Source organism: Pelophylax lessonae (genome assembly GCF_965119305.1).
Source record: "Pelophylax lessonae genome assembly, chromosome: 6".
Lineage (NCBI taxonomy): Eukaryota > Metazoa > Chordata > Amphibia > Anura > Ranidae > Pelophylax > Pelophylax lessonae.
This window is the reverse complement of record NC_138773.1, coordinates 303,832,461-303,846,591: the sequence shown is the minus strand read 5'-3', so window position 1 is coordinate 303,846,591 and position 14,131 is coordinate 303,832,461. Positions and strand designations below refer to the sequence as shown.

Sequence of the window (14,131 nt, the reverse complement as noted above, 5' to 3'; positions counted from 1 at the left end):
GTGTGTGTGTGTGTGTGTGTGTGTATATATATATATATATATATGTATATATATATATGTGTATATGTATGTGTGTGTGTGTATATATATAATATATGTATGTGTGTGTGTGTGTATATATATAATGTGTATGTGTGTATGTGTGTATGTGTGTATGTATGTATGTATGTATGTATGTATGTATGTATGTATGTATGTATGTATGTATATATATATATATATATATATATATATATATATATATATATATATATATATATATATATATATATATATATATATATATAATCATTAATCAACGTTTAATACCGGGGTTATGGCAGCAGTCTGCTAAAAGTGATCCCGTTCGCAGATATTAGAGGTGGTGAGAGAGGTGCGCGAGGTAAACCCGGAAGCAATGGCTACGCAGGAAGTCAAGTGGTGGCAAGATGGCCCTCACTCAAGTTTATACCCTTGCAGGACTGGAGCGACATCTGTCAGTTCTCAGGCATAAAGAGATTTTTGTGTGTGTTTTTTTTTTTTTTTTTTTTTTGTTGCTTTTAAAGGTAAATGAGAGATCTGCTGTCTTTTGCCCCCCCCCCCCCCCCGATCTCTCAATAAAGAGGACCTGTCATGCTTATTTCTATTACAAGTGATGTTCACATTCCTTCTAATAGGAAAAAAGTGATTGTACAAAATTTTGATAATTTTTTTTTTTATTCACATCAGTCCCTGCTCTCAAGGAGGTTATAATCTAAGCTCCCTAATGCCCCATACACACGTGCAGATTATCTGCAGACTTACCAAATCCATATAATATGAGGTCAAACCTAAACACTTTCAATTTGTATGCAATCCGGCAGGCCCTTGCACTACATAGAAAAGGTAAATCTGCAGACAAAAGTCTTCAGATAATCTGCAGGTGTGTATGGGGCATAACTCGCATTCATACATACTAGGGTCAACTTAGACAGGAGCCAAATATTATTAGCATCTTCAAAACCGTTTCCAGAGGTTAAGGTCACCAAGATCTCATTATGTATAGTAATAGATTTAAAATCTGTACTTCCAAGTTTTTAAATTTGGATCTTTTGCTAGAAAATTACTTGGAACCCCAAACATTATAAAAAAAAAAAAAAACACACACATAATATATGTATGTGTATAATGTATGTTTGTGTTTTTTTTTTTTTTTCTTTTTTTTTTTAAACCAAAACCCTAGAGAACAAAATGGTGATTGTTGTAATATTTTGTCACACTGTTTGAGAAGCGGTCTTCCAGTCTTTTGGAAACCATACGCTTTAAGGAATTAAAAACAAAACCATAAAGTTAGCCCAATTTTTTTTTTCTATAATGTGTTTATAAGTACCTGTAATAAATAAAATTTAAAAAAAGGAAATTTTAGATACTTTTATAGAATTGCACTATTGAGTATAAACTTCTTCTTTTTTTTTTTTTTTTCTTTCCCTTTCCCCTTTCCAGGTGGCTTGTATACTTGGCCTGGTCTACTTAACCGGAGTTGCCACTTTATTTGCTTCAGTTGCTGTCCTGCACAAGGCTACCTGGGAGATAAATGGGACAAGGCTGCTTCCTTCCATCACAGAACCAACCCCAGATTTGTCGGTGCCTCTGTTTTTTCCAGCTGAAGAAATCGCTGCTCCTCCTACCACTGTTCTTCCATGTTCCATAGAGGAGGAGTGCACAGAGAGAAAGTCCAGTGTTACAGCTACTGCGCTGTATCTGTGGGGGTCTGTGCTGACTGCACTTACCTACAAGGACTCCGGCGGCACGGACGGTGAGGAATTACAACCCCCTGACCGGTACTGCCCACACTGCTCCAAACCAAAACCACCCAGCACTCAAAAAAACGCCACACGCTGCACCTCAAACCAGCCACTCATTCGTGCCTTTCCTGGACTGGATCTCTACCGCTTTCCTGACCCGCTAGTCTGTTCCAACTACCCAAATTCTTGCACTATAAAATATCCTGAACAACGCCACTCGCCAGGCCACGACTCTGAGACTCCTCTGTCTGATTCCTTGAAGATAAAAACCTCTATTGGTGCCGACACAAGCCTGGGCAGGCTGAAAACCTTACTAGTTCCAGGTTAGCCAATATGGAGAGTCCCGCCCCCTCTTGATGACACTTGCAGTAGTCCGGATGGAGGGTTGTTGTACGATGCCGCAAAGTAAACTGCAATAGATTGTATTTTATGCTAGTTATTTTACCAATTTCTGTATTCACACACTTTTCTCTATTCTTATATGATGTAGCTGAAATAGGAAATTTATTTCAGGATGAAGCATATGGTGTTTAGTATTTTGCTAAATAGCAGCAGTGCACATTGGAGGTCAGTGCACTTTGTTTGCATGTTAAAATTTTCATTTACAGGGTTTATTTTTAAAAAGATAGGCACACGTATATGGGTGATTATTAATGAGAACAAAAACCCCACCTACACAAGTTAAAAAAAAAAGGCTTTTATAGTTTATTATTGATGTTTCTTTATGTTAAAGTGTTACTAAACCCACAAAAGTAAAATCAGTCTGTATATGCAGTAAAGCATGCTTGTTATATTCACTGTGGGACCTAAAGGGTTAATCCTCTGCATTGTGTGAAAAGGCTGTTTGGTCCTCACTTTCTTTTACTGTCTCCATTCCATCGCCTGATAGAATAGAGGAGGTACTCTGCACATGCTCACTTTGGTGTGTATTGCTATAGAGTTTTTTTTTTTTGGGAGGGTGCAAGTGAGAAGCACCGGCCCAGTCAGCACTGTCCAGACAGAAAGGCATGCAGCCTCATAGGACAGTCAGAGGAGAATGAAAAGGCCTCCTACAAGCTTAAACCAGTGCTTGGCTGGACACTGAGAAAAGTCACAAGGCTGCTACACTGTTCTCAAAAGTATTGGGACACCTTCCTTTACACGCACATGGATTTTAATGGCATCCCAGTCTTGAGCCCCGTACACACGAGTAGAAATTCGGCCGGGAAATTTCGTCCGACGACCGATCTGCCGATTTTCGGCTTGTTAGTATGATGCTTCCGACAACTGACTCCGACTTTTTGGCCGAAAAAATCCTGGTGTGCAGGCTATATAATTTTTGTCGACCGTCAAAACACGACCGATTTTCGTCTTATTAGTACAGATTTCGATGGGGGGAAAAAAAATCTTATGAGCAAGACTAGGCATGCTCAGAGATGAAAGAAGGCAATCCAACACATGACATCACTTCTGAAGTAGAATTCTATCGTGCGGGAAAATTCGTGTGCAGTCTAGAGCACATTCCAACCAACAGACACCACTCTGGACAAAAGACGGACGAGCGGTCGGCGGAAATTCGTTGCATGTGTACGAGGCTTTAGGCTGGCCATACACTATACAATTTTCTTAATCAATTTCCTTTAGATTTACCTTAAACTATGTAGTGCAAGGGCCTGCCTGACTGCATACAAATTGAAAGTGTTTAGGTTTGACCCTATATTACATGGTTTTGGTAAATCTAAAGGAAAGTTGAACAAGAAAATTGTATAGTGTATTGCCAGCCTTAGTCTGTAGGGTTCAATATTGAGTTGGCCCACCCTTTGCAGCTATAACAGCTTCAACTCTTCTGGGAAGGCTGTCCACAAGGTTTAGGAGTGTCTATGGGAATGTTTGACCATTCTTCCAGAAGGGCATTTCCTAGGTCAGGCACTGATGTTTGATGAGAAGGCCTGGCTCACAGTCCCTGCTCTAATTCATCCCAAAGGTGTTCTATTGGGTTGAGGTCAGAATTCTGTGCAGGCCAGTCAAGTTCCTCCACCCCAAATTCGCTCATCCATGTCTTTATGGACCTTGCTTTGGGCACTGGTGAGCAGTCATGTTGGAATAGGAAGGGGCCATCCCCAAACTGGGATGCCATTAAAGCTCATGTGAGTGTAAAGGCAGGCGTCCAAATACTTTTTGACAATATAGAGTATATATTGCTGATGAGATATTTAGCAGTTTTATATTTGCTAAAATAATTGCACCTCCATGTTCTGTGTACTGTGGGAAATAAGATATAGTGACTGCAGGCTCCTGGGTTTAGTAACACTTTACTCTGTTTAAATGTGCTCAGTACATTTCAGGTGCATCAAAAGTAAATGTGCAAAATGAATAGCGATGCCTATCCCTTAGCAGCATCCTGCAGAGAAGGACCCTTGCTGTCTGGTTGGAAGCAGTGGCCTGGCAACTCCCTGCGGAGTCGGAGCTAGTGTTTTCCAATCTGCAAAGTTCATGTTTGCCTGCAGTGTGGAGAGCTCTAGCTCTGATTTAGGAGGGGGGTGTTGAACCTCTGTAGAGAGATCACTGCTTCCACACAAGGCAAGGGTCTTTCAATACAGCATTCTGGCAGGGGACAGGCTTCTCTACTCAGGCTTGGGCCTGCTTTTTATGCAAACAAACTTGAAAGCCTTTGCACACTATTTGTTTTGATGCACCCTAAAATGTATTTGGCTATTTTACTCTGAAAGATTAGTTGGGACCTTAGTGATTTTCTTTTTTTTTTTTTTTTTTTTAATGGACATGTTAAACATATTTTACAGCTTGGGTTATGTAAAAGAACAAGTTGACATTCACAAAAAATATGTAAAAATGCTTATTGAAAGGTATGATGAAGTGCCTGTCCTAAGAGGTGTTTATCTGTGGCTCATGGACTTCCTGCTCATTCATGTGTTTTTTTTTTTTTTTTTTTTTTATAGTTTATCATATTAGTGATGCATTGAAAATTATCAGCTGAAAATAGGGTTTTCAGTGTTGTGCCAAAAGCAAACAAAATGCTGATAATTGCTACCAAAAATACTGTGCTTATCCTGTGTTTTTATAGGTCATGTGACTCAAAAAAATGCATCAAAAGCACAACATGGCTACTTTTTTGATGCATTCTTGCTACGTTTTCAATGGGGAGGTGCTGACCAAATATGCACCAAAAATTCAGCAAGCAGGATTTTTAACACTGCTTTAAAAAGGTGGTGATAGCTGACAAATTCATGATAAAATAAAAAGTCAAATATAATGCACTTATTAAAAAAAAAAAAAAAAAAAACAACAAAAGAAAAAAAAATTATATATATAATTTCTGGTTTTGGTTAAGTGCATCCTGAATTTCCTGTTTTTGGCACCAGAATTTTCTTTACGGCACATCCCTACCTAATATCCCCCCTGGCAGACACTGGTAAAAGTCAGTGGAGGTGGTCCACCTGCCTGAGCTGCTGTATGTCTATAAAGATAATATACATGCTCTACGCCAGTGTTTCTCAACTCCGGTCATCAGGGCACACTTAGGCTCCGTTCACATGTCAGTGTATGGATCGCAGCGCGATTCCGCCCGCGATCCGGAGATTATTGCAAATCGCGGGACACCTGTCCGTTGCCCGTGATTTGCAATAGCCCCCCCAAACGCTGAGCGATGTTGCCACGATTTCTGCCTGCCGAATCGCGGTAACATCATGCAAAAAAAAATCGCAGGATGCAATACGCTCCAAAGAAGCTCTTGTACTATAAAATATCCTGAACAACGCCACTCACTAGGCCAGTGTTACTCAACTCCGGTCCTCAGGGCACACCAACGGGCCAGGTTTGCAAGAAAACTGAAATACATCACAGGTGACATTATTTGCTGCTTATTGATTGCAGTATTCTAGTCTGCATCTCCCCAAGGTACTACCTAATACCTAAAATCTGGCCTGTTAGTGTTTCCTGAGGACCGGAGTTGAGAAACACTGCACTAGGCCAGGAATCTGAGACTCCTTTGTCCAGTTCCTTGAAGATTAAAACCTTGATCTGTGCAGCTACAAGCCTGGGCAGGCTGAAAACTATACTGGTACCAGGCTAGCCAACATGAGCGCGCAACGTCTCCTTACCACCTGTTTTAATCCCATTTTTGCTGACAAACACCTCACAACTGCATGCATAGCATACGGTTGTGAGCCGCTTGCAGGACTACCCCATTTACTTAAATGTGTAGCGTGTTGCTACATGTCTGGTGAACATTGCCATTGTAAAGTGCTGCGGCATATAAACATCTCTGTCCACTGACTATTGCAGCTTAATGGGGGGGGGGGTGTTTGGCAGGCAGCAAAAACAAGGCCCAACTGCATTTTTGGTGCCCGTCAACTGTAAGTCTAAAAAAAGCCTTTTATGTTTTACCTCCATCTGTTAATAGATTGAACCTGTTGGGAAGAGGAAAATTTGGAAAAATCCCAAGTTAGAGCCCATTCACACCTTTTTACGGTATCTAAAGCCCATGTTGGACATTGCTGCACTCCTCCAACAATACAACATTCACAAGCTCACTCACCAGTGCCGAAATCTACACCCAGTCCTCTTCCAGGTTCAGAATCTTAAGCCCCGTACACACGTACCGATCGTCGGCCGAACGATCGGCCGTCTTTTGTCCAGGGCTGTCGTGTCTGTTGAAAACTGCAAAAGACTGCACACGAATTTTGTCGGCCAACAACAGCAGACTGCAGAAGTGATGTCATGTGATGGTTAACTTTCCGTGTGTTTTTTCTTTTCTGAGCATGCCCAGTCTTGCTAATCGGCTGTCTGTCGGCCGAATTCTGTACTGACTGGCGAACAATCGGCCTTTCTGGTGTTGGCCAACAAAAATTTTAATGCCTGCACGACAGATTCTGTTTGGCCGAAAATGCGCTGTCGGCTGTCGGAAGCATCATACTAACAAGCCTACAATTGGCCGATCGGTCGTCGGCCGAATATTTACGCCCGACAATCGGTACGTGTGTACGGGGCTTTAGGCTATCTTGTTTGGCTGTGCTTGGATGACACAACTCCTGACCATGCACTAAAGTTCATTCATCCCACCAGAGGCTGAAATTGTCCACTGAGCCGGGCATTGAAATAAGATTGTGACCAGGCAAGGAAGATTTCTTTACCGCAGAAGATAAACAATATGTCTCTGCAGAAATAAAATTGCAAATTTTGAAATGTCACCTCAAGTTCCTCTTTAACATTTTTGTTTCAGCATAATTTATGCAATTCTGGACTTTGATATTTAACCTCAGTTTGTAAATGGTATTTTATTTCATAAACTCAAGTTGTATGTCAGGTTTACTGGTCCACTATTATTTTCCGATTTGCATCCCAGAAATTCAGCTCCTTTGTTTAAAAATAATAAATTGCAGGCATACCATAAAGTAGGCGTAACGATATGCTTGCTGCCTTGTAGACTTCTCTTTTCACATTTAACAGGTTTATTGTGCTCCAGGAAGGTAACTTCTGGCACTTGGAGGTAGAGAGCTGCATTGGGTGCGGGACCTGCCGCAAATCTCGCGGTGCGGGTGGTTTTCCCATTGCTGCGGGCGGTCAGGAACTTTTGCGGGAGACCCGCGGGGAACTCTATAACGTAAGGACTCACTGTACATGGGCATGCTCTGCCCGCAGCTATGGTTCCTTCCTCCCCCAGCGCAGCCAATAACCAACGCTCATACCGTGCCAGACTGAACCATTACACAGGAAAAGGAGTGTGGCAAAGAAGAAAAGTCTTCCCTGACCTCGCTCCACCAGCTCTCGCTACTCTTCTCGGGGTATGGTACATGACTGTCAGCAGTGGTGTATTTAGGTTTTGTGCTGCCCTAGACCTGACTAAACTTGTGCACCCCCTAATTTACATATGACCCACCCCTTCCTGTAAAGGCCACGCCCTTTACTGTTTACAACCCTGTCATCTGTGAACCACAGACCACAAGTCTATCAGTGCCCATCAGCGTAGCCTCATCAGTTCCCATACGTTCAGCCTCATCAGTGCCCATCTCTGCAGCCTCATCACTGACCGCTTTATGGGGTTGTCAAACTGATTTGCCTCCTGGACTCTGCCCTCTGGCCCAATTCACCCCATAAGACTGGCACTATATTAAAAGTGTAGCGCAAGCCGACGAAGACCCTTTTCGTGCGGGACCCGGGAGGAGGCTGTTTTTTATTCGTGCAGGGTGCAGCTTTTTTGCTGCCCCCCTGCAAAGTGCCGCCCTAGGCCTGGGCCTTGTTGGCCTAGGCCAAGATACAGCACTGACTGTCAGAAGAAGAAGAGTAACGTGAGCTGGCGGAGCGAGGTCAGGGAAGACTTTTCTTCTTTGCCCCCTCCTTTTTCTGTGTAATGGTTTGGTCTGGCACTGTATCAGGCGTTGTATGAGGTTATTGGCTGGGGAATGAAGGAACCATAGCTGCGGGGAGAGCATGTGTGTAATGGTTTGGTCTGGCAGTGTATCAGGCAACGTTGTATGATGTGGTTATTGGCTGGGGAAGAAGGAGGAGGAACCATAGCTGCAGGGAGAGCATGATGAGCCTCTAACTCGAAGACCTCTTTTCAGCATCATTATACAGCATTATAAGATAAGGGCTTTGACTGCAGATAAGGGCCAGCGCTGAGATAAAATTTGCGGGAGTGGACACAAACATTGCGGGTGTGGGCGGGTGCGGAACACATAGGTTGCGGGTGCGGGCGGTCCTGGTCATACATTCAGCGGGTGCAGGTTTTAGAAAACAGGCCCGCATAGGACTCTACTTGGAGGCTACTCACTGTGATCTCAGTTATTTAAAGATCTGAGTTGCTGGAGCTGCTATGGCCGCCCTTCCCCTACTTCTGCCCATTCACAGAAACCTTTGTATTATCTGAACGTATTCGCAAAATACAAAAGCTTCTGTGAAGGGGCAGAAGAGGGGAAGGGTGAACTTCTCTGTGTGCTTGTCTTCTCTCACAGCCAGACGAGAGTGCAGTAGAGGTAAGTCCTGGAGGTGACATACACCTCACTGGACTCATGGGGTGCCTGCACTTTTTGCAAAGTTATGCCCCATACACACGTGCAGATTATTTGCAGACTTTTGTCTGCAGACTTACCTTTTCTATGTAGTGCAAGGGCCTGCCGGATTGCATACAAATTGAAAGTGTTTAGGTTTGACCTCATATTATATGGTTTTGGTAAGTCTGCATACAAAAGTCTGCAGATAATCTGCACGTGTGTATGGGGCATTACTGAATTCCTGGAATTGAGCTGTAATGGATTTGTAGGGACATGGCTGCCTCAAGTCTGTCTAGTTTGGAATGACTATTCTATTTTTATATATGTTGGAGTAATAAAGAATTACCCCCATAGTATTCATTAAATCCCCACTAGAAGGTCACAAGTTATATTCATCATTATATATACATTTCATGTTACAATTTTACTTTTTTTTTTTTTCCTGAGTGAAAGGGTGATGGGTGCATATTATCTACTAGAATAAAGATATATGAAAATTAAAGATATAAAGTAGCAATGGTCAGCAATGTAGGAAATGGTAACCAACAGCAACCAATAAAAACAATCCACCTCCATTAAAGTGAAATCTGATTGGTTGGTGTGAGGTACTGCAGTTTTTATGGCATTGCTGGGTGACTTTATTGAAAAACCTTTGCAAGTTTTCTGTATTGCAAATCTGACATTTTTCTTGTTTGTAGTGTCAAAATCTTCTAATCCCCTTTAGGCCCCTTTCACACTTGTGCGACTTGAAAGTCGTGTGATTTTACTGCCGATATTTTGATACTTTCACACGGGCGGTGCACCCAGCGGATTCCATTTTGCTTAGCCGGGATCGATTCGCGCTGAGCAGGCGGACGAAAGCTCCGTCTCCCCTTACTTTGCAGAGACAGAGCTGTCAGATCCCCGCTGTCCTCTATGGGAGATTGGATGAGAACAGACCGCCTGTCTGTTTTCATCCGATCCTCCAGACCAGGGGTAGGGAACCTTGGCTCTCCAGCTGTGCTGAAACTACAAATCTCATCATGCTTCTGCCTTAGGAAGGCATTCCTGTGGCTGTCAGAGTTTTGCAGTGCCTCATGGCAGTGCCACATTGTTTCAGCACAGCTAGAGAGCCAAGGTTCCCTACCCCTGCTCCAGATGGATGGAAAATAGGGTTTCCATCCATCTGCTGCTCCATAGGGGTGCATGAAGCATCCAATCAGGTCCGCCTGAAAGACTAACAGGCGGACTTGATCGGAAAGCCCGTGTGAAAGGGGCCTTAGGCTAGTTTGTTAAAGGAACTAAATGCAGTTTAGTGTTCTGATCGCAGGTCCCTGCTTTGTGACCACGGAGTCTGCATACATTTTACAAATCTTTACCATACTTAAAAGCTGAGCTCCATGGAAGAAATTGTAATTTTACTGCGTCTCCACTCATTTGATAATCTAATAATATGTATACTGTTTATGGATGCCTCCTGCATAGTATAAAAAAAAAATCATACTTTTTGCAACAGTGTGAACCCAGCCTCAGGCACTGGCTTGTAGCTTTGGATGTTGGTTTCCCTACATCCAATTCGCATTACAGGAGATTGCTCAGGCTCTCAATGAAGCCGGTTCACACGGCTCAATGTCGGCTGTGAAGGGGCTTGCAGAAAAGTCCTGTGTGTCCTTTGGTCCATTTCAGGTCTGAATTCAGTCAAAAACCCGACCTAATTTGGACCTCAAATTGTGCATGGGGACGCACCGGACCCCCTGCTGTGAGCCGCTCTGAATTCATTGTGAACTCAGCCATACACTGTCTGAATTTCAAGGTGTTATGAAGATGAGAGCTGTGGCTATGACACTGCAGAGCTTCCAGTTGCATCCCCGCCTGGGCAACATCTCAGGCTCCATTCAGTGCCCAGGGTTGTCAGGGTGCCAGTGGCTTGGCCCGCACAGTGCCCAGGGTTGTCAGGGTGCCAGTGGCTTGGCCCGCACAGTGCCCAGGGTTGTCAGGGTGCCAGTGGCTTGACCCGCACAGTGCCCAGGGTTGTCAGGAGGCCAGTGGCTTGGCCCGCACAGTGCCCAGGGTTGTCAGGGTGCCAGTGGCTTGACCCGCACAGTGCCCAGGGTTGTCAGGAGGCCAGTGGCTTGGCCCGCACCGTGCCCAGGGTTGTCAGGGTGCCAGTGGCTTGGCCAGCACAGTGCCCAGGGTTGTCGAGGGGGGCCAGTGGCTTGGCCCGCACAGTGCCCTGGGTTGTCAAGGTGCCAGTGCCTTGGCCCGTACAGTGCCCAGGGTGCCAGTGGCTTGGCCCGCAAAGTGCCCAGAGTTGTAATTCTACAAAGTAAAAACCTGTGGCAATTTGTTGCCGTTTTGCCAAGGCACCCCTGAAGAACCCAGGATGCACCCCGGTTGAAAAAGGCTGACTCGGAGCGGCTTGCATTGACTTCTATTTAAGAAGTCGTTTGCAAGTCGCGCTGTACGGGGCGGCTTTAGAGTTGGGCGACTTTGAAGCCACCCCAGTGTGAACTGAGCCTTAAACTGGAACATAGGAAAGGCTAAAGAAGTTGCATACTCAGCATGTGATTAAATAAATCTTAGGCACTTTCAGCAGCTGATCTAAAGTGAAACGCCAATTTTGTTAAAATAGTCTCCTCCATGTCAACTGTATGTGGTACAAGGATTTAAAAAAGAAAAAAAAAACTTTGTTGCTAGTTCTGCCATTTTAGTGCACTTGCAGAAATCTTTCAAAATGGGTGCTAAGTTGAGGCAGTTTGTGCCTCCGTTATACACACAATTAGCCAAAAACTTTTTTAAGTTTTGGATAGAGTGGTGAGAGATTAGAACCCCTGTCTGGTTGTTCCCCGCTGTCTGTGTCTCAGTTAGGGAGATTCATCCTCTCCCTGTGTCCTGTTTTCCATTATCATTGAAAGAAAAAGAAAGTAAAAGAAAAGCATTAGGGGGGAAATGTTACAATGGGAACTCTAGTTCTAGTTGCCAATGGGGGACACTAGGTCTGGCGACCAATGGGGGACACTAGTTCTGGCGACCGATGGGGACACTAGTTCTCGTGACCGATGGGAACACTAGTTCTCGTGACCTGGGGGACCCCAAGGGATTCCCTTAAAGAAAATCCTAGAAAAGTATTAGGGGGGAAATGTTCCAATGGGAACACTAGTTCTGGTGACCAATGGGGACTCTAGTTCTGGTGACCAATGGGGACACTAGTTCTGGTGGCCAATGGGGACGCTAGTTCTGGTGGCCAATGGGGACGCTAGTTCTGGTGGCCAATGGGAGGAAAGCTAGTTCTGGTGGCCAATGGGAACGCTAGTTCTGGTGACCAATGGGAACACTAGTTGTGGTGACCAATGGGAACACTAGTTGTGGTGAGCAATGGGGACACTAGCTCTGGTAACCAGTTGGAACTCTAGTTCGGGGGACCCCAAGGGATTCCTGTAATTAGCAGGGATTTCCTCTCACTTCCTGTTTTAGCTATGGGACAGGAAGTGAAGGAAGATTACATTTCTAAGAGATTTTACTAAATGCTATTAAAAGGTTTTGGTCTGAAACTGCACCACGTTTGTAAGGGCAGCAGCAGTTTTTTTATCAAATATAAGCAGTGTAAGCAAGCAGGACAAGGAGGGGTACAATATGGGGCCCTATGGTTTGATTAAAGTAGAGAACATCTTTAAAGTAGAACTCCAGCTGGAAGGGAAATATGCTCATAGGGGCACAATATTGAAAATTCCAACTGAAAATATAACCCTGGCTTATTGAAGTCTGTGCCCTATTTTCTGAGAATTCACTCACTTCCTGACCTGGTGGCAATTAAAAAATGAGGGGAATTTCCCCCAGTGGGGCTGTAGATGAGGGGGATCTTTCCCCATTGGGGCTGTAGATGAGGGGGATCTTTCCCCAGTGGGGCAGTAGATGAGGGGATCTTTCCCCATTGGGGCTGTAGATGAGGGGGATCTTTCCCCATTGGGGCTGTAGATGAGGGGGATCTTTCCCCAGTGGGGCTGTAGATGAGGGGATCTTTCCCCAGTGGGGCAGTAGATGAGGGGATCTTTCCCCAGTGGGGCAGTAGATGAGGGAATCTTTCCCCAGTGGGGCTGTAGATAAGGGTCATTTTCCCCAGTGGATCTGTATATGACCATAAACTTTTCAAGTCGAAAGTTAAAAGTGGTTGTAAGCATTTACATATATCCAGTGATCACTGGTGAACCCCCCCCATTCACATCGGAACCGAGCTGAGGTTGTCAACTAGCTGGAGAGATCCCTCCCCTGTCACCATTTTTCTCTTGGTGTCAGGAAAACTTGTCAGCAGTGATTCATGCTGATAGCAGAGGAAGGAGGCAGCAGACAGAAATGACACTTAGTGCTCTGGACTGAGACAAGCACACACTATAGATGGATATGCTTTGTTCATATCTGAGGTTTACAACTACTTTAAGCCAAGTTCAAGTTAAATTAAGATCCCTCCTTATTATCCGCGGCTAAAAAAAGAAAAATTTGTCTGGAGTTCTACTTTAAATGTTCACAGAACCATGAGCCAATATGTAATGATGCAATGCAACGGTGATCTTGATATATATCTACCGATAAGTCAACATCTATATTCAATGTTAGTGTTAAAAAAAAAAAAAAAGATGTGGAAAGTGAAGAAATATGGATATATGGTAAGTCGAAAAGTTGTATCTGTCTAGATAGATGTTCTATATCAGTCTCCGTTGTGTCGGCTGTACAGCTCCCAATTGTGGACAATACTTCAACTAGGGCCATCTTTAATATTGACTGGACCCTGGGCAAACATTTTCTTGGGCCCTCCCGAATCCACTTATCAATTATTTGCAGGCAGTGCGGTCTCAAGGGGAAGCTGCCTTGGGCCCCACAACAATGACTGGGCCCGGGGCAGCTGTCCCTTTTGCCCTGTGTTAAAGATGGCCCTTACTTCAACCAAGAAAATGCCCAGCTTCAGTTCCAATCAGTAGTCTCTCTGTAGATGTCCTACACACCCCTTGCTGAGTAGAATGTAGAGTTCTCCATTGAGCAGCAAGTGTGAGATCTGTTGATTGCAGAGCTGTAGATCTGATTCAGCAGGGCTGTGTCAGACCTCTGCAGAGAGACCACTGCTTCCCCCCACAGAAAGTAAGGGTCCTTCTCTACAGCATGTTGGCAAGAGACAGGCTTTTCTACTCAGGTTGTGGCTGCTTTCAAAGAAAACCAACTGTAAACTATTTTTATTCTCCTGGAATGTATTTAGCTAATTTAAACAGAATATTTACATGAAATTAAAGGTGGTCCTCATTCACTTGGTTCTAAGCTTGTAATTTGACTTCCTTTCAAACTCATGTTTGATCTCTTAAGCGTTGCTAAACTGTGATTGTAAAAAAAAATTAGTTGCAGGTTAAATAACAT

General features: G+C 44.0%; 1 protein-coding gene across 1 annotated transcript in view; it reads left to right on the top strand.

Annotated features, from left to right (window-relative positions):
* The window catches only part of CNPPD1 (cyclin Pas1/PHO80 domain containing 1), a 31,543-nt gene extending 29,138 nt beyond the window's left edge, over nt 1-2,405 (top strand). The window contains exon 8 of the mRNA XM_082260106.1: nt 1,462-2,405. Coding sequence (XP_082116232.1) covers nt 1,462-2,091 — 630 coding nt within the window. The 3' untranslated portion in view covers nt 2,092-2,405. The remainder of the gene's footprint in view (nt 1-1,461) is intronic.
* The last annotated feature ends 11,726 nt before the right edge of the window (nt 2,406-14,131 follow it).